The 25,854-nt window shown below is 43.5% G+C and overlaps 2 protein-coding genes across 3 annotated transcripts in view; one reads left to right on the top strand and one right to left on the bottom strand.

Annotated features, from left to right (window-relative positions):
• Positions 1 to 7,067, bottom strand: part of MYH9 (myosin heavy chain 9) — a 104,811-nt gene extending 97,744 nt beyond the window's left edge. For both annotated transcript variants that reach the window (XM_064283622.1, XM_064283623.1), the window contains exon 1: positions 6,903 to 7,067. The gene's annotated coding sequence lies outside the window, so the exon portion shown is untranslated. The remainder of the gene's footprint in view (positions 1 to 6,902) is intronic.
• A 15,928-nt stretch (positions 7,068 to 22,995) lies between these two features.
• On the top strand, positions 22,996 to 24,914 carry LOC111747607 (immediate early response 3-interacting protein 1-like). Its single transcript, XM_064283621.1, has one exon. It carries the CDS (start codon positions 23,166 to 23,168, stop codon positions 23,412 to 23,414), a length of 249 nt encoding a protein of 82 aa, XP_064139691.1. The 5' UTR covers positions 22,996 to 23,165; the 3' UTR covers positions 23,415 to 24,914.
• Positions 24,915 to 25,854: the final 940 nt, after the last annotated feature.

Raw genomic sequence — 25,854 nt, 5'->3', positions numbered from 1 at the left:
CCTAAAAAGAAAAAGACAAAGGGAGTAGAAGAATAGACTCTTGAGGAAAGATCAGAGGCGCTGAGTATGTGTTGCTTGGCTAAACTGTACATAAAGGCGAAGAAAGGGGTGATAACAGTTTAAAAACATTTTAAATAAGGCCACAGGATTTAGAGAAAGGCGTGGCGTTGAGTGAAACCAGGGACCAGCACACTTTCTACCAACTCACAGCATATGTTTGGGCAAACCACTCCTATTCTAACTGGAAAAAAAGGAAACAAAAAGTATCCCGAAGAGTCCTTCCAGTTCAGGCATTCTATAATCCTAAATCAATTCAGTAAGGAGTTTTTTGGTGGTGGTGTTTATTTTCCTATTATGTGGGGCATCATTTAGAATTAAGGTTAAAAATGAAAGGGGAAAGGAAAAAAAAACCAACCCTAAGGCTCAAGTTCTCAAAATGTAAATGTCCTTGTGATTAATGACAAGTTGTAAAAACAAAGAGATTAGATTATAGCTCCCTCAGCACATTAAAAAGTGCACAGAATAAGTCAGTTACAAAAACGGCAAATGCTGTAGGATCCCACTTACATGAAATGTCTAGAGTAGGCAAGTGTATACAGACAAAAGCTTATTGGTGGTTACCAGGGGCAGGAGCAAAGAGGAACTGACTGCTTAGGGGACACTGAGCTTCTGTTAAGGGTGATGAGAAAATGTGGAAAAGGATAATGCTGATGGCTGAACAACATGAAGAATGCAATGAATGTCACCGAACTGTACATGTGAAGAATGTTGAAATGGCATGTTTTGTTACACAGATATTTACCACAATACAAAAAATTGATTTTTTTAAAGTCCGCAGAGATAACATGCTGGCCCATGGGGCAAGAGGGACCTGCCTGAGAGAGGCCCCTTCCTCCTCTGAGTAAAAACCAAAAAAAATTTTTAAAAACCCATTGACATCGAGTCGATTCCGACTCCTAGAGATCCCACAGGACAGGGCAGAACTGCCCCATAGGGTTTCCAAGGAGCTGCTGGTGGATTCAAACTGCCGACCTTTTGGTTAGCAGCCAAACTCTTAACCACTGCACCACCAGGGCTGAAAAAGCACCCTGGTAAATACCAGTCCTCTGACAAGTACCAAGGAAGTGACTTGTAAATGGGAAAGATCGGCTCCACTACAGCTTCTCTACAGGCCTCGGCCCAACCTGTGCTGGCAGGAAGCCACACCCTTTGGCAGCAACTTCCGGAAGGTGCCACAAGCCTACCTCAAGCCACAGCATGCAGGTTCCTGGGCGATGAGAAGCAAATGGGGCTAGAGATGGAGACAGCTGCTACAGGCACAACTTACAAACTGGGAGGTCAGACTGGGGAGAAACTCAGGAATCGCCTCAACCTCAGCCAAAGGCCAAGTGAGGGCTCCTCTGGGCCTACATGCCCAGGCGCAGTGAGCTCTGTCCCATTCCGGGCACTGAATCATCTCTGGCTTGAGAAACTAGTCCTCAGAATGGGGGCCTGAGTAATTCCAGCAGAGGCTGACCTTACATCTTGAAGAGACACACATCAGACCCAAGAGGGCAGCTCTCCTTGTTCCCCCCAAGTAGCTGTTGCCGTCTGAGCATAAAGGACGAGTGCTGGCAGAGGGACAGGTACAAGTTGGGCACCCAGCCTTCCAACCATCCCCCCATGTGGTAGCAGGCTCAGTTCAGACCCTGACTCGTGTTATCACTCCTGATTCATGACATTCCTCCCAGAGGCCCCGAGGCTGCCTTGCAGGGACCCCGCCAGGGTCTCTGACCAGATCTTCCTTCTAGTTGACGTGGACAACGCAGGAAAGGACAGTGGGTGGTTTGGAGCCAGGGGGATTGAGGGAAGCCTGACAAAAGGGTATCACGAAATAACTTTCCAGACCCACATGAAAGCTTCCTTTCTCTTACACAAAGTTGCTATTGAGTTGACTCCAACTCATGGCAAACTCAGGTGTGCAAAGTAGAACTGCTCCATAAGGTTTTCATGGCTGTGACCTTTCAGGAGCAAATTGCCAGGCCTTTCTTCCAAGGCACCTCTGGGTAAATTTCAACCACCAATCTTTTCGTTAGTAGCCAAGCACTTAACTGTTTGCACAACCCAGGTATTCCTTCCCAGTTTCATAAAGAAAACCAAATGAAATTATCTACCATTTCCTAGGATATGAGGGAAAGGAACAGAAGATGTTTAAGGGTCACTCTGGTGATGCTGTGATGTCAGGGAGAAGAGCACTCCAATCACAAGAAGCCAGTTGAGCCCATTTTTAAGACCCTCCTTCTGTGCACACAGCAGGCATTAGATACACAGCCAGTGAGAGAGGAAAGAAATCTGAAACCTAGAGCAAAGCATTTTAGAGTTGAGATCTCCCAGATTAGCCAACCAGTCCCCTTATACAGATAAGAAATTTAAATTTTTTTAAATATATGACCATCTAAAGGCAATACATATGGAAGAGAATATAGTGAAAAGTAACCCTCACCCCCAACCCTGCCCCCTGGGCCCTGGTTTCTAGATGCACCCCTTATTACCAGCGTCTCAGAATCTTTCCAGAAATATTCCATGCACAGATGCAGAGGTGATATACCCAGTTTTACACAGAAGGAAGCATAGCATAACCATAAACTTAACTTTAAACCTAGACCTAGCCCTAACTGTAACCCTAGACCTAACACGAGCAGTAGTTTTAGGCTCACGGTTTTTGGGTTTTTTTTTTTATTATTATTTAGTATTTTTCACTCATAACATATCATGGAGTGCATGCCCTATTGGTAGGCATAGATTGGCCTCAGTTTTTTAATGGTTGCAAGGATTGCCACTGTACCGTGATTTTTTTTTTGCCTCTTCTGATGGACAGTTAGCTTGTCTCCTGCCTTTTGCCATGACAAGCAATAGTCTCACATATTTCTTTCCTTTTGCACATTTGCATTTATCCATGAGGTAAATTCCTAAAATGCCATCACGAGAGATATGCTTTAACAGATATTGCCAAACCACCTTCTAAAAAGAGCCATACAATTTAAACACCCACCAATAAGGTACAAGAGTGCTTGAGAAACTGGGCAGCTCGACAAACTAAAAATTAGCTCATTTTTCAGTTTCCCAGGCACACTCATACGTAACTGAGGGCACATAAGCTGGTGTGTATATATATACATATCTTTGTAGGGCGATATGGCACTTTCTACTAAAATCAAACTTTCCCTCGACCATAGCCAAAGCTGGAAGCCAGGTCTCTAGACGCTCAAGAACAGTGTTCTTTTTCACACCACCCCTTGGCCATTCATTGTCTAGATCACAAGAAACCACGTTTGAGAACACAAACTGCAGTCAGTTTGCACACAGTCTGCCCTGGGCCGAGGGCCTGTACTGAGGCTACTCGGCACAGCTCATCACCAAGCACATTCAACAGCGCCAGCAAATGGGCCCAAGGACCATTTATGTTTTTACCACTTTGGCTTCACAGCCCACGAGCACTGCACACACACATACACACGCACACACACAAGCACACCTTTTTAGAAGGAGAAAGAGCATTGAGCCAGAAGCCAGAAAACGAGTTTGCATTACTCCTCTCTGGGACCCCATTTCCTCACCTTGACAACCCCCGGTTCATCCAAGAGTTGTTACTGGTGTTTTTAAAATCACTTTTGCATAGCCACTGTATATCATGCTCTTTACATACACTGTAGTCCCTGGGCAGTACAAACTGTTAACGTGCTTGGCTACTAACTGAGCGGTAGAAGTTCAAAGGCCTAGCCATCTACTTCTAAAAAATCAGCCAGTGAAAACCCTATGGAGCACCGTTCTACTCTGATACACATGAGCTTGCCATGAGACGGAGGTGACTTTTAAGCAACTGGTTTACCTTATTTCTTTTAACTGAAGCTCAGGAGGTTATATGACTTGCTTGAGGCCACAAAAGTGGCCAGGTCAGGATTTGAACTCAGGTCAGCCTATTACCAAAGCTCGCAATCTTTCCACAACCTCCTCCCCTCTACTTCCCAGCTCTAAAAATGGGATTCTGTAAGCCACCAGGACTACTTCCCAGGGGGCAGCCAGGGCTTCCTTCTGTTGTCATTGGAGGACTTGAGCCCAGGGGCTCAGCGCACCAAGGGTTAAGGCCGAGAGGCAGTGGCTCTCTGGAGTTGCACAAAGGGAAAATGCACTTCCTGCCCCGGGCAGAGATGCTGTTTTATGCTCAGCAAATTAGGATGTTTGTTTAATTAAGAGGACACACAGATTTTGTTCTTCTAAATATTTTTGGAACATGATGCTTGGGAAGAAGCTGTCAAGGCATGGATTTTTTTTTTCCTCCCCTTTGCTTTGGGTTTCTGTTTCTCCTCCTCCAAGGGCAGGGGCTGGGCTCAGAGGAAAACTACGGCCAACCCCTCCTCTCCTTTTGAAATAAAGATGTCAAGCTGGTCAAGCCTGCCTTAAGTACTTTACTGGAGGATTAGTGAGAAGAGGAAGTGAAGAAAGCTGGGCCATCCTGGCTTCTAGCAATACCCTACCAAGCGATACAACAATGGTGCTTTTTTTTTTTTTTTTTTTTGAGTGTGTTTCGCCAGTTGAAGAGCTAACAGATCCTTGTTTTGTTTTTTCTAGAGCAAGCGCAGGCAAAAGACAAGCTACATCAACATGTGCCCTTCATCCTACAAGAGAGAGGTTGTAGCCCCTCAGGTTAAAAAGTTTAAAAATAAAAAACAAGAAAGGCAGGGCCCCAACCCTCTCAAACAAGCAGACCTCCAAATAATGTGCCTCTCTGGCTGCCTTTCTACCACAGGCTGGAGAACTCCCCAGACAGAACCCGCCAACCTTGGCTCTCGGGCACCTGGATCTGCCCACAGGTGCTGCCAGGACTTGCTGAGCATGGAGAATGGACCGCTTCAGTGTCACTGGGCCTGGCCATCCTGGAGCATGGAGGCTCTCAAATTACACTGAGCAATGCTGACATTTTTAATTACCTCCCAACTATCCACTAAATGACTCCTCACTTTCCAACACCACATGCGTGCCTCAGTTTGCCAATCCTGCGATGTGTTTCTGGCTCGCAGCAGCTTCCCAGCTCCCAGACAGAAGTGGCTCCTCTCCGCCTTGGAATTCCTCGAGTCCTTTGTCTATGGCATTCTTGGGACACTGATCACAGGCTGGCTTTGTATTTCAGTCATCCTTCCACTGTTTCCACCCAAGACTGTAAGTGTCCCAAGGGCAGAGGCCTCCTCCAGGGGCCCCCAAGATCTCTGCTAGGTGGGCTGGCTCCCTCTCCCACTTCCATGACTCACAGTACCTTTCTGGGGTCCCTGTCATCTCTGCCTCATATTAAAGTCATCGACAGATTTATCCCATGTGCTAAAGGAAGGGGCCAGGTCTTACTCAACCTTGCACCCCCACCACCTGGCAGAGTCCTTGGCACAAAGAAGCCACTTAAATATTTGCTCCATTACACATCTGTGTACCCTCCCCCCCACCATAGCATCCTCACATGTAAACTGACTAATATTAATCGAGTGATTACCTAAACAGGCCTTAAAGCAGCCTTCCTCCTTACCAAGAAGGGACTAAGCCATCCAGTGAGGTTAGCACATCGGGCTTAGACAGTGAGCCAGAAAAGGCCGCAGTGTTGCGCCGAGAAGGAGCTAAGGCTCATCCTCGTCAACAGTTACTTTGAAATCCTGTTAAACCCAGAACAGGATGCAGTGAACCGACAAGAGGCTGGGCCTCTCAGATGCCCCGCGGAGCAGGACCTGGGACTTCCCAGGAGCCTTCTCCCCACGCCCCTGGGTGGGGTCACAGGCTCAGCCCTGGCACTCACCCTGCCCCCAACCTGGAGGCAGCCTGCAAGCTAGTCCTGGAGGTGACTCTGTCTCAGCGTTAAACCACGAGGCTCTCCAGAGGGTCGGGGGCTCGCGAACCTGCCCTGGACGTGGCCCAGGGACAGAATGCGTGAGGATCCCTGCACCGGGAACGAGGGGAGTTAGGAACCCCTGGACTGGCCCACACAGAAAAGATGCGCTAGCCCGGGCCTAGTCCCAAAGCAGCAGGTTCCAGCCCCGGCCCCTGGTCAGGCGGGGTGCCGCGTGCGCAATCAGGTGCACGCCTGGGAGGCCCCGACAGCTGCAGGCATTCTCAGGTAACAGAGTCAAAAGAGAGGGGCTGGAGGGGCGGCCTTTCCTGCGTCGCGGCCCTGTCCCGCCAGGTCCCCTTTTGCACGCACCTCTTCCCACCCTCCTCGCCCGCAGACTCCGCCGGGCGAATGAGGAAGTCAGGAGCGAGGGCGGAAACCAAGCCGAGTGCAATGTCTGCGGCAGGAATTGTCCCATTCTGACTCAGGAGGCCGCCTTGACAGCTGCCAAACGGTCCCCGCCTGCCCGTTACCTCTGTTTCGAAAACGCCTGGAAACTTCCAAAAGAGCCTCTGCCAGAAGTCCACGCTGCCCCGAGCCCCCCGCCTCACTCGCGCTCGCTCGGCTGGGTCCGAGGTGCAGGGCTCCTCCGAAGGGGTTAAAAAGTTTGGCCGACTTGGGCACTTAGGAGGCGCGGACAGGGCGCGCGCCCCCGCAGCCAGGGAGGTCGGGGCTTCCCGCGCGCCCCGTCCGGGGAATGTGCCCAGGCGGGTAGGGGACAGGGTGCCCGGAGCCCCGGCCCCGAAGCCTTCGCCCGCCCCCGGAAGCCTCGCCGTCCCGAGCGCCCGCGCAGGGGTCCCGTGCCCCTCCGGGGAGGATGCGGTGCCCGGGCCTGGGGCCCGCGGAGATGCCGCCCGCCCGCGCCGCTCGCCGGCCGCGCCGAGGCCGAGAACCACACGCTGGCCCGCTCGCCCCTGACGCGGCGCGTCCCGTCGCCGCCGCCCCCGCCCGCCAGTCCGCCTGCCCGGGGCGGGACCTGCCGGTGGGGCGAGCTCACCTGAACCTGGATCTGCCCCGGGGAACAAGCGCTGCTGCTTCTGAGAGGGCTTTTTTGAGCGCTCGAGCGGCGGCGGGTGGGGCGAGCGTGCCAGGCGGGAGCGGCAGCAGGTCAGCCTCGTTCAGCCTTCCGTGCCCTGCCCAGGAACCGCGGTGATCTGCGCGCCTCACCGCACCCAGCTCTGCTCCTCGCCGCCTTCCCGCCCCGCCCTCGCAGCCGCCTGTTCCTGGTCTTGATGGACGGACAGCTTGGCCTATGGGAAGAGGGGTGGGCGGGGCCAGGGGAGCCAGGGGGCGGGCATTCGTCCTCTTCATCCGCCTCCACCTCCACCCGCTGCACCTTCCCCCGCGCTTCCTAGGCGGGAGCCCCGCCCAGAGGGCGGGTCCAGCTGCAAACAGGTTTGGGAGGAGGAGGATTGACGTAGCCAAGGTCCAATCAAGAGGAGGAGGCTCGGGCGCGGAGGACTTGGCCTGGGTTTGGTGCATTGCCTATGCTGGGGCGAGGCCGGCGGGAGCGGGCAGGGAAGGTTGGGGGTGTTGACACCGGCCCCGCGAGCTGTGTTTTTCCTATCCCATGTCATCCTGCCAGAAAAACAGATATTAAAGACCATATATGGGAAAAATGCTGTTTTACATAATTATGGGGGCGGGCGTGGACTCAGCCCCGGATTCCGTTGCGGGCGTCCTGAGTTCGATTCCTGGCCCTATCTATTTTCAGCCGGCTTCACTTCTGTGAGCCTCCCGACCTTTGCTCAGGCAGGAAATGCCCTTCCAAGACCCTTTTTACCTGATTTTAACTCGCACACATTCCTTCAGGTGCTTGTTACAAATACTTTGGTTTTTTTTTTAGGTAGGCAAGTCATGCTTTTTTTAGGGGGAGGGGAGTTACTGACACTACAAGAAGATAAAGTCACTTTTTATTTCTTTTTGTTAATTTTTTTTATTTCTTATACATATCTTTTAATCCATCTGGAATTTATTTTGATTTTGGAATGAGGAAGAAATGCATTTTTTTAATAGCCAGTTCTCCAAACACCATTTTCTCCGCTAATTTCAGGTACCACCTTCATTATATACTAAATTCATATATACCTGAAGCTGATTTTAAATTTTATCTATTGATCTTTCTGTATATTCCCATGCTAGTTACACAATGCTTTTAATGATGGTACCTTTATAATATAGTTTATATCCGAGAGGGCGAATTTCTCCTCATTATTCTTTCTTTTTGGAATTCCCTTACTATTTGCATTAAACTGGTCTTCCAAAAGAACTTAAAGGAAAAAAACGTATTCTAAAGGCTAAAGAAAACTGGAAAAACATTTTGCAACTCTGTGACAAAGAATAACTATCAATAATAGGTAGAGAGCTCTCTCCAGTCAATGAGAAAGCCCCCAAATAAAATACACCCAAATTAAAATGGGCAGAAACAGGACCAAGCTATTAAAAAAAAAAAATGTGCATTTATGTGTCCCCAACAATTATGAAAAAATTAATCAAAAGAACAAAAACAGCACGGAGTGACATTTGTCACCTATGAAATTAGAAAGAAAAAAGATAAAAATGCCCACTGTTGGCCAGGTTTGAAGATACAGGCCAGAAAGTAAATTGATCAAAAATTCTGAGAATACATCCTAAGAAAATAATGGAAGAAGTGCACAGACTGGGTTAAAAAGTTCTTCATTGCAACATTGTTTATAGTCACTATTAGAAATAACTTAAATGTCCAATAATAAAACATTGATTCAATGAATTCTGATATACCCATATGTTGAAAAACACTCAGCAAGTCATTAAAATTCTTGGTTTTAAAATGTATTGGTTTTGTGACAGACTGATTGGAATGGTAAATGTTCACTTGAAGCTTAATAAAAATTAATTAAAAAAAAATGTATTGGTTTAAGTGAGGAAGAATAAATTAGACAATGCTATTGTAGCAGGATTTCATTCATTTTTGTGTGATGTTTGTATGTGTGTGTTGTATGAGTGTGTATCTCGGGTGTGTGTGTGTGTCAGAGAGAATGAAGTTTAAAAGGCATTATAACAAAGTGTAAACAGATGTTATGTCTTGGTAGCAGAATTATAGCTGATTTTTTCTTTTGCTTATCTGTATTTCTAACGCATATATCACTTGCATAATTAAAAAGAAGAAGACTCATTTCAATGTCACCTCTTCAAAGATGCCTTTCCTGACCCTCCACGTTAGGTTAGATGCCCTCCTGTATGTTCTCACACCAACTTTCATTTACTTCTCACATAGCAGGTACACACTAGATTTTAATTGTCCATTTACTTGTTTCCTCTGTCCAGGCTAAAGCTGCCGGAGGGTTCTGGCTTATTTGGCTCCTTGGACCCAGAGCTAACACAAGGCCTGGCATAAAATGGTCTTCTGTGAATGCTGGAGCTAGACTCAGTGAGAGTGAGCCTGTTTCCTTATCTGTAAAATGGGTATAATCAGGGGGCTTTGCCTAACCCACTGGACTGTTGAAAGGAGCGTAGGAGACCATGGACCTGAAAACATTTTGCAAATTGCTAAGTAGTGTGCACTTACAACAGAGCATTCTTGATAATAATCATTTCCGTTTTCCTCAGGCCCACATCTAACTAAGGAAGTCCTCTGCCTTGCTATTCAGCCTAACACTATCATCTATCACCCAGCAACTTGCACCCTTCACCGTTTTCACTCATGGAATATTTTAGAAAAACATTTCATCTATTTTGTCTGAGTCTTAAAATAATACTGTTTGGAATAGAAAATACTAAAAAGAAAGAAAAGAAAAATCACCCATAATCTCCCCTGCCATAGCGACTATTAACAAACCTTTTTCCTTCCTTCAAATACACTCTCAGGAGTATGCATATACACACTTACTGATGTATATATTTTTTAGTAAAATTAAAAGATCCACACATATATAACCCACTACCGTCGAGTCGTTTCCGACTCATAGTGACCCTACAGGACAAAGTAGAACTGCCCCATAGAGTTTCCAAGGAGCGCCTGGCGGATTTGAACTGCCAACCTCTTGGTTAGCAGCCACAGCACTTAACCACTACGCCACCAGGGTTTCCCCACACATATATAGCCACCTGATTTATTACAAAGGTGCGACTGCAAATAGGTGGAGAAAAGATGGTCTTTTTTAATAAATGGTATAGGTCAGTTGAAGAAAATGAATCTTGACCCTCTACCTCACACCCAACATGAAAGTAATTTAGAATTGACCAAAGACCTAAATGTGAAAAGTAAACAAAACTTCTAGAAGAAAGCGTAGGAGAATATCTTCATGATCACGAAGTAGGCAAAAGCTTCTTAAGCAAGATATGAAAAGCACTAAACATAAGAAAAGATGGTTAAATTGAACTTCAATAAAATTAAGAACTTCTGTTCATCAAGAGACACATTTAAGAGAGTGAAAAGTCAAATCACAGACTGAAAGAAAACAGTTGCAATACACATACCTAACAACAAAACCCCGTCCCCACAAAAAAAAAAACCAAACCCATTGCCTTCGAGTCAATTCAGACTTATAGTAACCCTATGGAATAGAGGTTATAGGGTTTCCAAGGAGCACCTGGTGAATTCGAACTGCTGAACTTTTGGTTAGAACTCGTAGCTCTTAACCACTATGCCACCAGGGACATGTACACAGAATTTATCAAGAACATCTATTTTAAGAGAAATATACCAATTTTTCTTTGAACAGGTAAAAGATTCAAATGGGTACACCATAAAAGAGGATATCCAAATAAGCAATAAGCATATGAAAAAGTGGTCAACATCATTAACCCACCCAACCCAGTGCCGTCAAGTCGATTCCGACTCATAGCGACCCTATAGGACAGAGTAGAACTGGCGTAGTGGTTAAGTGCTATGGCTGCTAACCAAAGGGTCAGCAGTTCAAATCCGCCAGGCGCTCTTGGAAACTGAACATCATTAGTCATCATGAAATGCAAATTAAACCACAATAAGATACTGCTGTCTCCCTACCCCCACCAAAGTGACTCAAATTAAAACACCAAGTGTTGTCAAGGATGAGGAGCAACTACTCTCATACATTGCTTGTGGGAGTGTAAATTGGTGCAACCACTTTGGAAAAAGTGCTTGGCTCTATCTACTCAAGTGCATATTACGTGTATACCCCATGACTCAGCAATGCCATTCTTGGATATATGCCCAACAGAAATGAGTGCTTAGATCCAACAAAGACGTGTACTGAAATGTTCATAGCTGCTTAAAATGGCCAAAAAGTAGGGGAGTGGGGTGCAGGGAGTCCACCAACGCAGAATGGTTAATTGACTATACGCCTACAGGGGAATATTACACAGCAATAAAACAAGCAAACGATTATTGCATGTTCAGACTCAGATTGACCAAATGTTCATCACCTGATGATTGGATAAACAAAATGTGGCACGTTCATGTAATGGAATGATGGAATGTTATTTGGCAATAGAAAGGAATAAAGTACTGATGTGTGCTACACTATGGATGAACCTCAAACACAAGCGAGAGAAGCCAGTTAAAAAAGGCCATGTATTGTATGATCCCATTTGTCTAAAATATCCAGAACAGGACGATCCACAGGACAGAGTAGATTAGTGGTTGTCAGGCACTGAGGGGAATGGAAAGGGGGAAGTGACTGCTGATGGGTGCAAGTTTTTGGGGAGGTGATGAAAATGTTCTGGAATTAGACAGTGGTGGTAGTTGCACAACTCTGTGAATAACTTAAAATCATTGAATTTTGTATTTTAAAAGGGTGAACTTTATGGTACATGAATTACATCTCAGTAAAACTGTTAGAGGAAAAAAAAGGTTGAATCTAACAGATATACTGTGTTGAGTAAAAGAGTTTAAAAACATGTCTTCATTATCTAGTGCTGCTATAACAGAAATACCACAAGTGGATGGCTTTAACAAAGGGAAATTTATTTCCTCACAGTAAAGTAGGCTAGAAGTCAAAATTCAGGATGTCAGCTGCAGCGGAAAGCTTTCACTCTCAGTGGGCTGTGGAGGAATGACCTTACGATGCCTCAGTCTTCCCTTGGTCTGGGAGCATCTCAGTACAGGAACTTCAGGTCCAAAGGACACGCTCTGCTCCCAGCACTGCTTTCTTGGTGGTATGAGGTCCCTCCGTCTCTTTGCTCACTTCTCTCTTTTATATCCCAAAAGAAACAGGCTCAAGACACAATCCAAGCCTATAAGTTGAGCCCTGCCTCATCAACAAAACTGCCGCCCATCCCCCTCATTAACATCGTAAAGGCAGGATCTACAAAAGATTGGAAAATCACTTTTGTCAGAAGAGGAAATGGTGGACAATCACCCAATACTGGGAATCAAGACCCAGACAAATTGATAACACACATTTTTGGGGGACGCAATTCAATCCATGACAACACAAAAATGTAGGTGCTGAAAAGACCAGGCTTAATGGTCTGACTGAGACTGGAAGGACCCTGGAGTTCATGGTCCCTGGACCATTTGTTAGCCCAACTCTCCAGACAGGGATTGGACAGGACTATAAGATAGATAATGATACGGGTGAGGAACGAGCTTCTTGACTCAAGTAGACACATGAGACTATGTGGGCAACTCCCGTCTGGAGGAGAGATGAGAAGAAAGAGGGGGACAGAAGCTGGTTGAATGGTCACGGGGAATACAGGGTAGAGAGGAGGAGTGTGCTGTCTCATTAGTAGGAGAGTACCTAGGAGTACACAGCAAGGTGTGTACAACTTTTTGTATGAGGGACTGACTTGATTTGTAAACTTTCACTTAAAGCACAATAAATGAATGAATTTTTTTTTTTTAAAGGGTAGTTACTGTATGATTCCATTTAACTGAAGTTCTAGCATCGGCAAGACCAGTCTCTAGCGACAGAAGTCAGAGAACATTCCCTCTGAAGGGAATTACTGATTGGGAGAGAGCCCAAGGGAGTCTTCTGGGGCGCTGGGAATGTTTTAGATCTTGATGCAGTTGGTGGTTATACCGGGTCTACACATATGTTTAACTTCCTTGAATTGTGCAATTAAAATTTGTGTGTTCTACTTACTGTAACTTATATTTTAATTTAAAAAAGCAAAACCCATTGCCATCAAGTCCATATCAACTCACAGAGACCCATAAGAACTGCCCCATAAGGTTTCCAACACTGTAATCTTTTCAGAAGCAGATTGCCACATTTTTCTCCCAAAGAATGGCTGGTGAGTTAGAACCACCGATCTTTTGGGTAGCAGCCAAGCACTTTGACCATCAGGATTCCTTCTTCAATAGAAAAGGAAAATGATAAAAATTGGAGCAAAATGTAAATTATTGATAAAGACAGATAAACAGGTGTATGGGAGTCCTTTGTACTGTTCTTGGAATTTTCTGTAAGTTTATAATTGCATAAAAATAAAAAGTTACAAATAACATAAACAAAGAAATAAAACTGAGATTACATTGTATATACAGTTTGTATTCCTGCCAATCATTTATCTCTGCAAGATGTTGGCAGCTCAATCTGTTTACAAATGTACTTTGGATTTCCCCTTCTTAAAAACAAACAAGCCGGTACTTTCTGACCCTGCTGTAGCTACAACTCTGGTCCTTCTTCCCTTCCCCAGATTTCTCCAGAAAGTGGTCTGCATTCAGGCCCTCAGAATTGCTCCCTCAGAGGTCAGCAAGCCAAATGCCTTTCTCAGGTCTAAGTTTTCTAGATGGCATTTGAAACAGCTCAACATTTCCCTTCCCCAGACTTTGGAGAAACTCCCCACAGGACCAGTCACCTTCCTTGTTCTCCCTTCACTGATTGCTCCCCAGGCCCGGGCCAAGGTGGTCAGCTGGAACACACAGGTTCAGCAACACCAGTTCCTTACAGGTGGTGTTCCTTCTGACTGGCCAGGGCCCTGCTACACCTGTTGTTAAATATTTTTAATATTTATTAAAGGCTCACATCTATTGAGTATCTTACCATGTGGCAGGCAGTGTGCTAAGTGCTTTATTTAAGCATTATCTCATTTAACCCTCACAATGACTCTGTGAGGATAAACCAAAACCCAACGCCATCGAGTCCATTACGACTCATAGCAACCCTATAGGACAGAGTAGAACTGCCCCATAGAGTTTGCAAGGGGAGCCTGGTGGATTCGAACTGCCGACCTATTTTTTTAGCAGCCATAACACTTAACCACTACGCCAACCAGGGTTTCCACTATAGATATGAAAATTATCCCCATTTTACAGGTGAGGAAACTGAGGCTCACAGAGGTTACGTGACCTGCCAAGTGCACACATCTACTAAAAGTGGCACAGCTAGAGCTCAAACGAGGTCTGCAGAACATTAGAGTCCATGTGCTAACTATTACACCATACTGCCCACCAATCCCAGCTCTCTTCTCTTCTCAGTCTGTACCTTCCTTCTTGGTTTTCTAGTCTGCTTCCCGGCTTTCATCTATTACACCCATGTGAATGACTTCCAGACCATATCTCTATCCCCAGCCTCATCCTGACCTTCAGGCTTTTTTTTTTTTAACCCACGTAAATTTTTAATGCAAAAATAATACGTCCTAGACTAGACTTAGAATATCTTTGGAAGACTGTATAAGAAAGCAATAATGCTGGTGTTCTCTTAGGAGGAGAACTGTGTGGCTGGAGTATAGGGGTAGGAAGGAAAGTTTTTATCGATATATCGCTTAAATTTAGACTCATGTGAATGTGTTATTTATTTAAAATAAATTAAATTTAAATATAAAAATACATGGTACAAATTAAATATAAAAAATAGACGTAAAATAATACTCATTTTTATATTAGAAAATGCAAGAAGGCATGAAGAAAAACATCTAAATCACCTATAGTCCTGTTACCTAAGTCCAAGATTTTTTGCATGTTTCCCCCATTACTGAAGTTCCACCTTCTCTGACCCAGCACACAATGTCTAGTGCTGAACTGCCCAGCGTCCCGGTTCTTACCAAACCTGTCCGTGTATACACCTGACTTCCTGCTCTGCTTATGTTTCCATCTTCTCCATGCAGCCAGGCTCAAGCCCAGAGGCCTCCCTTCTCCTCCCTCTCCCCTGGCTCCCAAGAGCCATCATTCCTTCCCACCACCATCTTGCCCAGCCTTCTTCTCCTCCCCTGCACATTCATCCCCCTCTGGCCCACGCCCTCACCCCCTCTCCTTCCTCCAGACCACAAACTTGCTTCCCAATGAGACTTCCTGCCCACCCCCGTCTCTTCCCACTCTCATCCATATTGCCAGCAACCCAAGAAGAATCGTCCTGAGACCCAGCTTTGCGCATCAGCTCAACACAGACTTCTTGAGCCCTTATTATGAGCCAGGCATGGTGCTAAGCACTTGCCATACAACACCTTGTTACAGCCTGGTAACAGTCCGTTGATGTGGCTGCTATTATTCTTCCCCATTTTACAGACGAGGAAACTGAGGCTCACACTAGGTCTGTCGAATTCTAATGACAACAATATTATTAACGGTTTATTACTCTCAACCCAATTCTTATCATTACTTTTATTCATTTTACAGATGCAAAAACTGAAGCGCAGAGTTAAGTAACTTGTTCCAGGGTATTCATTAAACAGGGGTAAGGATGGATTTTGAACCCAGATATTCTGGCTCCAAAAATTCCAAAAACCTCTCACTCTGTTGCACTATCTGAGCAGACCTGCCCTGGCCCTCAAAAAGCTTACGGTACCTTCTGCCTTTCACCTACCCGAGAATCTTTCCACTGCCTTCTGGGTGAAGACCAAACTCCTACTTGGTATCCCCCACCTCCATGCAATCATCTCCGATCCCCTGTTAAATTGTATCTCCCCCAGGTCAGGGACCTATATCCCAAACCCTTGTCTCTGAACCTACCCTTTCTGCGATGTGGCTGCAGTCACACCCCTGCTTACACACCCTCTCTGACATCTCCCCACTGGACTCCTACTCATCCTTGAATACCCTGAACCCACTGTTGTTGTTAGTTGTCGTGTAATCTGCTCTGACTCGTAAGGACATTATGTACAATAGAAAGAATGGTTGCTGGTCCTGCACCATCCTCACAACAGTTGGTATGTCTGAGCCCATTGCTGCAGCTTCTATCAATCCATTTCATTGAGGATCTCCCTCTTTTTTGCTGACCCTCTATTTTACCAAATGATTGGTCCTTCCCAATGATGTGTTCAAAGTTAGCAGATGAAGCCTCCCCAAGCTCATTTCTAAGGAGCATTCTGGCTGTACGTCCTCTGAGACTGATTCGTTTCTTCTTTGGGCCGTCCACTATATATTCAATATTCTTCGCCGACACCACAATTCAAATGTGTCAGCTCTTTGGCCTTTTTTTGTTGTCCACTAGAAAGTGATTTCTCCTCTAGTCAACATGTTTTTGGTTCTCTCAGACACCACCTCTCCTATTCTGCCCTGTGTCTGTCTTGGGCTGCCTGGATCAAAATCCGGACTCTGCCCCTTGCTGAACCTGTGTGCCTCAGTCTCCTCATTTATCAAATGGCGATGATGACAGCCCTTGCAAAGCTGGGTTGTTGTGAAGATTAAACGACTTAATAAACGCCAAGCACCGACGACAGTGCCTGGCACAGAGTAAGTGCTGGGTCTGTGTTGGCTATTAAGATGGTGATTACGCACCTTCCTATCTTATCTCCTCTAACAGGTTCATTTTTCATCCCCCAAGCAATGCCTGTGGGCTTACGATTTGCCAGTGTCTGTGGTAGGTGCTGGGATTCAGAAGCAGACAATCTGCAGTGTCTGCTCTGACGATGTTCAAGTGGGTACTAACAGAGCAGCCTGGTAAGTGCCACAGAGGTAGAAACACAGGGGCTGTAGGGGCGGGGGGTGGGGGGGCAAGTGAACGAGGAGGATAAGCACGTTCCAGGAAGAAACACCTGGGTGCAAGGCCCAGAGGAGCAGGAGACAACCTGGAGGGAATATGAGCAGCTCAGGGTCAGGGTGGGGAGCGTCAAGAAGGCAGAAGGCATAGGAAGGGGCAAGGACCAGCTGTGGGACATGCAGTCAGTCCTCAGACTAGCAGCATCGACCTCACCTGGGAGCTTGTCAGATATGAGGAGCCTCAAGACCCAGTGCAGCCCCTCTGATTCAGAATCTGCATTTTAGCAAGATCCCCAGGGAGTGCTCACCATATTAAAACCTGAAAAGCACTGGGCTACATCACCAGGAGGAGTCCTGGGTGGTGTAGATGGTTAATGTGCTGGGCTGCTAACCAAGAGGTTGGAGGTTCAAGTTCACCCAGAGGTGCCTAGAGAAAGCCCTGACAATCTACTCCCAAAATAAGAGCCATTGAAAACCCTATGGAACCTATTTCTACTCCAACACACATGTGGTCACCATGAGTCGGAATCAACTCAACGGCAGATGGCTTTAGATCATGAGGGGTCCTGTGGTCAAACCGAGGAGTTTCCACTCTAGTCAAGGGTCTCAGCTTGGGCTGCACATTAGAATCCCTGGGAGATTTTAATTAAATCAGAATCTCAGGTGGTGGGTCCTGACCACAGGTATTTGATACCACTTATTATTCATCATTGAGCATCAGTTATGTCCTCTATTGCAGGGACCAGGCCTGGAAGGGCATTCAGGGTCCCTCTCTCTAGCATAGACTCAACGAACACTCCATGAATCTAGTGCAATGTCCCCATTCCCAGTGGTCCCCGTCCAGGCCATAGCTCAAAGATTCACACTGCTACCTTTTTCTTGAGGCTTTGCATGTGGTAACTTCTTCAGGAAGGCTTTCTGGATCCTCCCACCTGATACAGAAGCTCCTCTGTGCTCTGTTTCACCCTAGGCTAACGTCTGTTATAACCCTTCTCATGCCATTAGCATACCTGCCTCCAGGGAAGGAGGCCCCTAGTAAGGACAAATCAGTGTTTTGTTTGTGCTTATGTTGCCGGTACCGGGCATGGAGCCTGGCACTTTGTAAGACCCTGAATGAATGTTTACAGAGTGAATGAACAAATGAGCTAATGAAAATTAAAATGAGAATGGAAGTGAAAACACTATACCAACGCAAGGGAAAGCGATCTTTGTGTGCCCCGTGGTATCTTACCACAGATGGATGCTGGAGAATAAATTAACAACCATCTTTTTTTTTTTTTTTAACAGCCTTATTGAGATATAACACACTTACCAGAAATCTCACCCTTTTAAAGTGTACAGTTCAGGAGTTTTTAGTATATTCACAAAATTTTGCAACTATCACCAGTTGCTGTCAAGTCGGCTCTGACTCATAGCGACCCCACGTGTGTCAGAGTAGAACTGTGCTTCATAGCGTTCTCAATAGTTGATTTTTCAAAAGTAGATCACCAGGTCTTTCTTCCAAGGCAATCTGGGTAGACTCGAATGGCCAACCTTTCAGTTAGCAGCTGAGCACGTTAACCACTCACACCACTCAGGGATTCTGTGCAAGCATTGCCACTATCTAATTCTAGAACATTTTCACCACCCCAAAAAAGAAACCCTGTACCAATTATTCCCCATTTTATCCTCCCCCCCAGCCCAGGGTGACCAGTAATCTACTTTTTGTGTCTATAGGTTTACCTATTCTAGGCATTTCATGTAAGTGGAATTATACAATATGTGGCCTTTTGTGTCTGGATTCTTTCACTTAGCATGATGTTTTCAAGGTTCATGCATGTTGCCACATGTATCAGCACTTCATTCTTTTTGTTTGCCAAGCAAAATACCACACTTACCCATTCGTGAAATGATAATAACCCATGGCCACGGAGTGGATTCCAACTCATAGCAACCCTGTAGAACAGAGTAGAACTGTCCCACAGAGTTTCCAAGGCTGTAATCTTTACAGAAGCAGACTGCCACATCTTTCTCCTGCAGAGCGGCTGGTGGGTTCGAACTGCTAACCTCTCGGTTAGCAGCCGAGCACTTTCACTACTGTGCCACCATGGCTTCTTCAGATGATAATGGCCATCCTTCTTCCAGGTACATAACATATAAACTTTGCAACAGCATTTTCACACCAGATCACATACCCTTAATGCTTACTGTGTGAGGAGGGTTGTGTTTATCTTCATTTTGCAGGTGAGTAATCTGAGGCTAAGACTGAGCAGTTGTGACTTGCTGGAGATCACGGAGTGGTTAATTGGCAGAGTCACAATTCCAAGCCATTTCTCTGCACTATCCTGCCTCCCTCCCCGATTCGGTTGTTGTCACATATCTCTTTCCCCCTCATAAACCCTATCTTTATGAGCCTTTTCTAGTGTCCCAGTGCCCTATTACCACCTGGCCTTGGACACACAGAGGCTTGGGTATGTGTTCAGGGAGGATGTCAAGACTTTAATTGATCTAAATTTACAAACCAGAAGTCTGCCTTCGTTTCAGTCTCAGTGCAGATGGGTCATTCCTGGGTCTTGGACGTGGGTGAGTGAGGGAGTAGCTAAGAGGAAACCCACAGTCCAGGAATCCATGGCCTCACTGTCCACCCTACAGAAAAGTGGCTCTCCCCCTGCCCCAGTGCCACTCAGACTTTCCTGTGGCCACTTCCTACTGCCCAACCCATCTTACCACACTCCTTCCTCTCCAACCACAGAAAACTTTAACCACACTTCTATTATAGCACTTGTCACACTGGGGCACACTTGTTTGTTTATACATCTGGTCCCCCAAACCTATGCACTGCAGACGTTAGGGGTCTCAACAACAACATCACCAAGATCCCAACCCAGATAGAGAAATCTAAAAGTAAAATAAAGCTACAGAACTCAAAACAGGGAACCAGAGATGCCAAGCAGTATGCAACAACTTCAAAACAAAAAGGGAGAACACATGGTACAGACATAGAACTTCTATGTGGAGAGAAAGTCAAGGCAATATCAAGAAATAAAGACTGTTTTAAACTTAGAAAGATAAAGGTAAACGTGAGAGTGACCAAAAAAGAAAGTTAATAAACCTACTCACTAAAATAAAGAAGAAAACCATAAAGACTCATCAACAATGAAGGAAATGAAAAGAAAATATATAAACAAGAAGAACTCAACACAGAAAATTAAGCAGAACAAAGAAAACATCAACACCACGACAAAAAGCATAACAAAGCGACAACAGTAAATTTGTACCTGTCAATAATCACACTAAATGTAAATGATTTAAATGTATCAGTCAAGAGACAGAGAGTGGCAGAATGGATACAAAAAACATGACCCATCAATACGTTGCTTACAAGAGACACAACTTAGACAGAAAGACATAAATAGGTTAAAAATCAAAGGATGGAAAAAAATATATCATGTAAACAGTAACCAAAAAAGAGCAGGAGTGGCAATATTAATCTCTAATAAAATAAACTTTAACTCAAAATCCACCATAAGAGACAAGGAGGAGCATCATATAATGATTAAAGGGACAATCCACCAAGAAGACATAACCATAATAAATATCTACACACCCAATGACAGAGCTCCAAAATACATAAAACCAACTCTAACAGCACTGAAAAGAGAAATGGACAATTTCATAGTAATAGTAGGAGACTTTAACACACCACCTTTGACGAAAGGCAGAACAAATCAAAAGAAAAACAAAGCTATAGAGGATCTAAATAACATGACTAACCAACTTGACTTCATAGGCGTATATAGAACATTCCACCCAACAGCAGCACAGTATACGCTCATCTCCAACATACATGGATCATACTCCAGAATAGACCATATTTTAAGCCTCAAAGCAAGCCTCATTAAATTAAAAAACATTGAAACAATACATAGCACCTTCTCTGACCACAATGTTGTAAAAACAGAAATCGATAACAGGAAGAACAGGGGGAAAAAATCAAATACATGGAAACTGAATAACACCTTGCTTAAAAACCATTGGGTAATAGAAGAAATTAAAAATGAAATTAAAACATTCCTAGAATCAAATGAGAATGAAAACATAACATACCAAAACCTGTGGGACACAGCAAAGAGCAGTGCTCAGATGAGAATTCATAGCAATAAACGCACACACCAAAAAAGAAGAAAGGACCAAAATCAATAGCTTAACCCTACAACTCAAACAAATAAAAAAAGAGCCTTGTAAGAAGCCCACGGTCACCAGAAAAAGGAAATAATGAAGATTAGAGCAGAAATGAATGAAATAGAAAACAGAAAAACAATAGAAAGAATCAACAAGACTAGAAGTTGGTTCTTTCGAGAAGATCAATAAAATAGACAAGCCACTGGCCAAACTGACAGAGGAAAAGGATGAGAACATGCAAATAACCAAAATAACAAGTGAGATGGGTGACATTACAACAGAACCTACTGAAGTAAAATGGATCATAACAGAATACTATGAAAAACTATATTCCAACAACTTTGAAAACTTTAAAAAAGAGACAGATTTCTGGAAATACCCTACCTCCCTAAAGTAACAAAAACTGAATTAGATAATTTAAACAGACCCATAACAAAAGAAGAAATTGAAGCAATCATAAAAAAACTCCCAACAAAAAAAGCCCCAGCCAAGACAGCTTCACCATAACCCATATCATACAGAAAAACTAACTCAAGATGGATCAAAGACCTAAACGTAAAATCTAAAACCATAAACATTCACAGAAGGGTTGACACCAATGCTACTCAAACTATTTTACAACATAAAAAAGAAAGGAATAGTCCCAACTTCTTTCTTTGCATGAAGCCAGAATAACCCTGATATCAAAAGTAGGGGAAGACACCACCAAAAAAGAAAATTATAGACTAATAGCTCTCGTGAATATAGACGCAAAAATTCTCAACATAATCTTAGCCAACAGAATTCAACAATATATCAAAAAAATAATACAACATGACAAAGTATGATTCATACCCATTATGCAAGGATGGTTTACCAGTAGAAAATCAATCAATGTAATTCATCACATAAATAAAACAAAGGAAAAGAATCATATGATCATCTTGATTGATGCAGAAAAGGCATTTGATAAAGCCCAACACCTATTCTTCTTTTTTTGTGTGTGTGTGCTTTAGGTAAAAGCTTACAGCTCAAGTTAATTCCTCATAAAAAATTTATATATATATTGTTATGTGACCCCCATAACGTGACAGCACATTCCCCCTTTCCACCCTGCATTTCCCGTGTCTGTTCAACCAGCTCATATCCCTTTCTGCCTTCTCATCCCACCTCCGGACAGAAGCTGTCCATTTAGTCTCATGTATCTATTTGAACTAAGAAGCACATTCTTCACAAGTATTATTTCATGTTTTATAGTCCAGTCTAATCTTTGTCTGAAGAGTTGGCTTCGGGAATGGTTTTAGTTCTGGGTTAACAGAGAGTCCAGGGGCCATGTCTTCTGGGCTTCCTCTAGTCTCAGTCAGACCATTAAGTCTGGTCTTTTCACATGAATTTGAGTTCTTCACCACACTTTTCTCCTGCTCCAACAGGGACTGTCTGTTGTGTTCTTTGTCAGGGTGGTCATCGGTGGTAGCCAGGCACGATCTAGTTCTTCTGGTCTCAGGCTGATGGGTCTCTGGTTTATATGGCCCTTTTGTCTCTTGGGCTAACACTTTCCTTGTGTCTTTGGTGTTCTTCATTCTCCTTTGTTCCATCCAGATAGGTTGGGACCAATTGATGCATCTTAGATGGCCACTCAAGAGCTTTTAAGACCCCAGGTGCCACTCTCCAAAGTGGGATGAGCAACACTTTTTAATAAATTTTGTTGCGCCAATTGATCTAGATGTCCCCTGACTCCTACCCCTGCTAGTCTGTCCCTCAAAGTGTTTGGCTGTGTTCAGGAGCTTTTGGGTTAATCCAGTTGTGCTGACTTCCCCTGTTTTGCCAATGCCCATTCCTGATTCAAAAAAAAAAAAAACTCAGCAAAATATGAATAGAAGAGACATCCCTAAACATAATTAAGGGCACATATACAAAACCAACAGCAAACATTATCTCTCATTATTCTCAAGCAAGCATTCTCCTCAAGAATGGGAACTGGACAAGGATGCCCTTTATCACCACTTTTATTCAATATTGTATTGAAGTCCTAGCTAGAGCAATAACTCAAGATAGGGAAATAAAGTTTATTCGAATTGTTAAGGAAGAAGTAAAACTATCCCTATTTGCAGATGACATGATCCTATACATAGAAAATCCCAGAGATTCCAAAAGAAAGCTACTGGAGCTGGTAGAAGGATTTAGCAAAGTGGTGGGGTATAAGATTAACATACAAAAATCAGTCGGATTCTTCTACACCAACCAAGAGAACTCCAAAAAGAAAATCAAGGCAGTTAGACCTTAGGGTGGCTCCTGGTGGCCATGGCCTTTACCCTGTACTCGCTGCTGCAGGCAGCCCTGCTCTGCGTCAATGCCATCGCCGTGTTGCACGAGGAGCGCTTCCTCAAGAACATAGGCTGGGGAACAGACCAGGGAATTGGGGGCTTCGGAGAAGAGCCAGGAATTAAATCTCAGCTAATGAACCTTATTCGATCTGTAAGAACCGTGATGAGAGTGCCACTGATACTAGTAAACTCAATTGTAATTTTATTACTTTTGTTATTTGGATGAAGACCAATGGGGGAAATGGAGACTGAGAAGAAGAGATGCCAGCAGAAGTTATTACTTCGGTCATTATTGGAAAATAGATATCTTAGCTGGCCAACCTTGCACTTGACAAAAACGTAACGCTGACAATAAAACAAGAGTTCTTGTTTATCTGATTTTTTTTTAATGTTGCACTTGTAGTTTCATTACAAAAAGATCAGATTAATATAACAAAGACGGTAACTACCCAGGATTGAAATACATTTGATAGCTGATTGTTAATAATAATAGTCCATGCTGTGGTAAAGGCTGGAAAGGTGCAAGACTGTCACATCTAAGTTTGCAGAGATTTTTCTATCTCATTACTCAGGGATGAATTTTTTTTTCAAATTTTTAAAGTTCCTTATGACTTAGCTGTGATGTAAGAGTGATTATCCCTGAGATACAGTTTAAAGGCATTTTTAAAAGTAATTACTACATACAAAATGATAAATAAGTAATTTAGATAATTTTATTTTGAAATTTTTGGTTAAATATTTTGAGTATAGCCTCAGCTATGAAAAATTTAAATTTACTATAACTGTTAGGGAGAAATACTCCCTGATTTCAGGGAGAATTCTAATTTTCTAAGTCAGTACGTCACATAATTTGATGATTGTGTTTTTGTTTTAAGTTCTTTTCATGAATTTATTAATTTTCCTGAATGATGAGATTAAACCAACATCTACATATTTTCACTGGTAGAAAAACCTGTGTAGAAAAGTCTGTGCCCTTTTACAATGATGACGTATTTTTTAAAGTCAGCATAAGTGTTAGCCCACAAGAGCAATCCTAAACAATCACAATTAAACTATGCTGTATAGGAAGATAATATTTATTGTGAAGCATTGACTTCCAAAAAAATTATCCCATGTTTCCATTTCTTGGTGGAGTAAGATATTATGGTGTGATTCTTAATTTTTCATTCTGCATGATAAAAGAGCATTTGTGCTGGATAAATTGTTTTTTTGCTTTATTTTTATGTCTTAGACCATCCTGTGAGGTTATTTGCTCATTCCATAATACAGTTTTATGAAAAAAGTTAAAACTATGTAAATAGTTTTTGTGGAAATCATCAGTTACAGTATTTTGAACAGCTGGAATGACATCTTTGTTTATAGGAGAACATTTATAAATAAAGTTGAATTTCCAAGTCAAGCATTTGTTTTTATATCTTAGTATATACCTGTCAGTGTTGATTGAATTAATCTCCGTTTTGTAACACATCTTATTTTTCTTTGCTATAAAATCTCTGAGCATATATTTAATGAAAAAAAGAAAAGAAAATCAGGAAAATGACACCATTTATAATAGCCCCTCAAAAGACAAAATACTTAGGAATAAGCCTAACTAAGATTGCTATGAGTCAGAATTGACTTGACAGCAACAAGTTAACAGGAGGGACGCAAAAGACATATACAAAGAAAATCACAAAAAGCTACTGCAAGAAACCAAACCAAAAAAAAAAAAAAAAACCCATTGCCATCAAGTCGATTCTGACTCATAGCGACTCTATAGGACAGAGTAGAACTGCCCCACAGAGTTTCCAAGAAGCACCTGGCAGATTTGAACTGCCAACCCTTTGGTTAGCAGTCGTAGCACTTAACCACTACGCCACCAGGGTTTCCTAAAGAGACCTACATAAATGGAAAAGCATACCATGTTCATGGATAGAAAGACTTAACTTGGTGAAAATGACAATATTACCCAAAGCGATCTACAGATATAATGCAATCCTGATCCAAAATCCAACAACATTCTTTAACAGGAAAAACTAATCATAAACTCTATATGGGAAGGAAAGAGACCCTGGGTAAGTAAAGCATTACTGAAGAACGAAGTTTGAGGCCTCACACTCACCAATCTCAGAACCTACTATACAGCCAGGGTAGTCAAAATAGCCTGGTACTGGAACAACAATACACACATAAACTACTGGAACAGAACTGAGAACCCAAAAATAAAACCATCCACCTATGGACAGTTAATCTTCAACACAGGGTCAAAATTCATTAAATAAGGAAGAGGTAGTCTCTTTAACAAATGGTGCTGGCAAAACTGGATATCCATTTGCAGAAAAATGAAATGGATCCATAACTCACACCACATACAAAAACTAACTCAAGATGGGTCAAAGACCTAAATGTAAAACCTAAAACCCCAAATATCATAGAAGAAAAACTATGGGCAAACCTAGGACCCATAATTTATTACATAAATAGACTATCAAACTTAAGCAAAAAAAGCACAAACAACAGAAGATAAACTAGATGATTGGGACCTTCTGAAAATCAAATACTTATGCTCATCAAAAGACTTCTCCAAAAGAGTAAGAAGAAAACCCACAGACTTGGGAAGAAGTTTTGGCTATGATATTTTTGTATCACAGGAACTGACGTTTAATAGGAGCTCAGCATTAGTGGAA

Source organism: Loxodonta africana, chromosome 4, assembly GCF_030014295.1.
Source record: "Loxodonta africana isolate mLoxAfr1 chromosome 4, mLoxAfr1.hap2, whole genome shotgun sequence".
Lineage (NCBI taxonomy): Eukaryota > Metazoa > Chordata > Mammalia > Proboscidea > Elephantidae > Loxodonta > Loxodonta africana.
Note: the sequence above shows the minus strand (reverse complement) of the source record. Positions and strands in the feature narration are given on the sequence as shown.

Bases quoted from the DNA above. Each gene is read 5' to 3' on its own strand.
- LOC111747607 (XM_064283621.1), top strand. From the start codon at position 23,166: ATGGCCTTTACCCTGTACTCGCTGCTGCAGGCAGCCCTGCTCTGCGTC.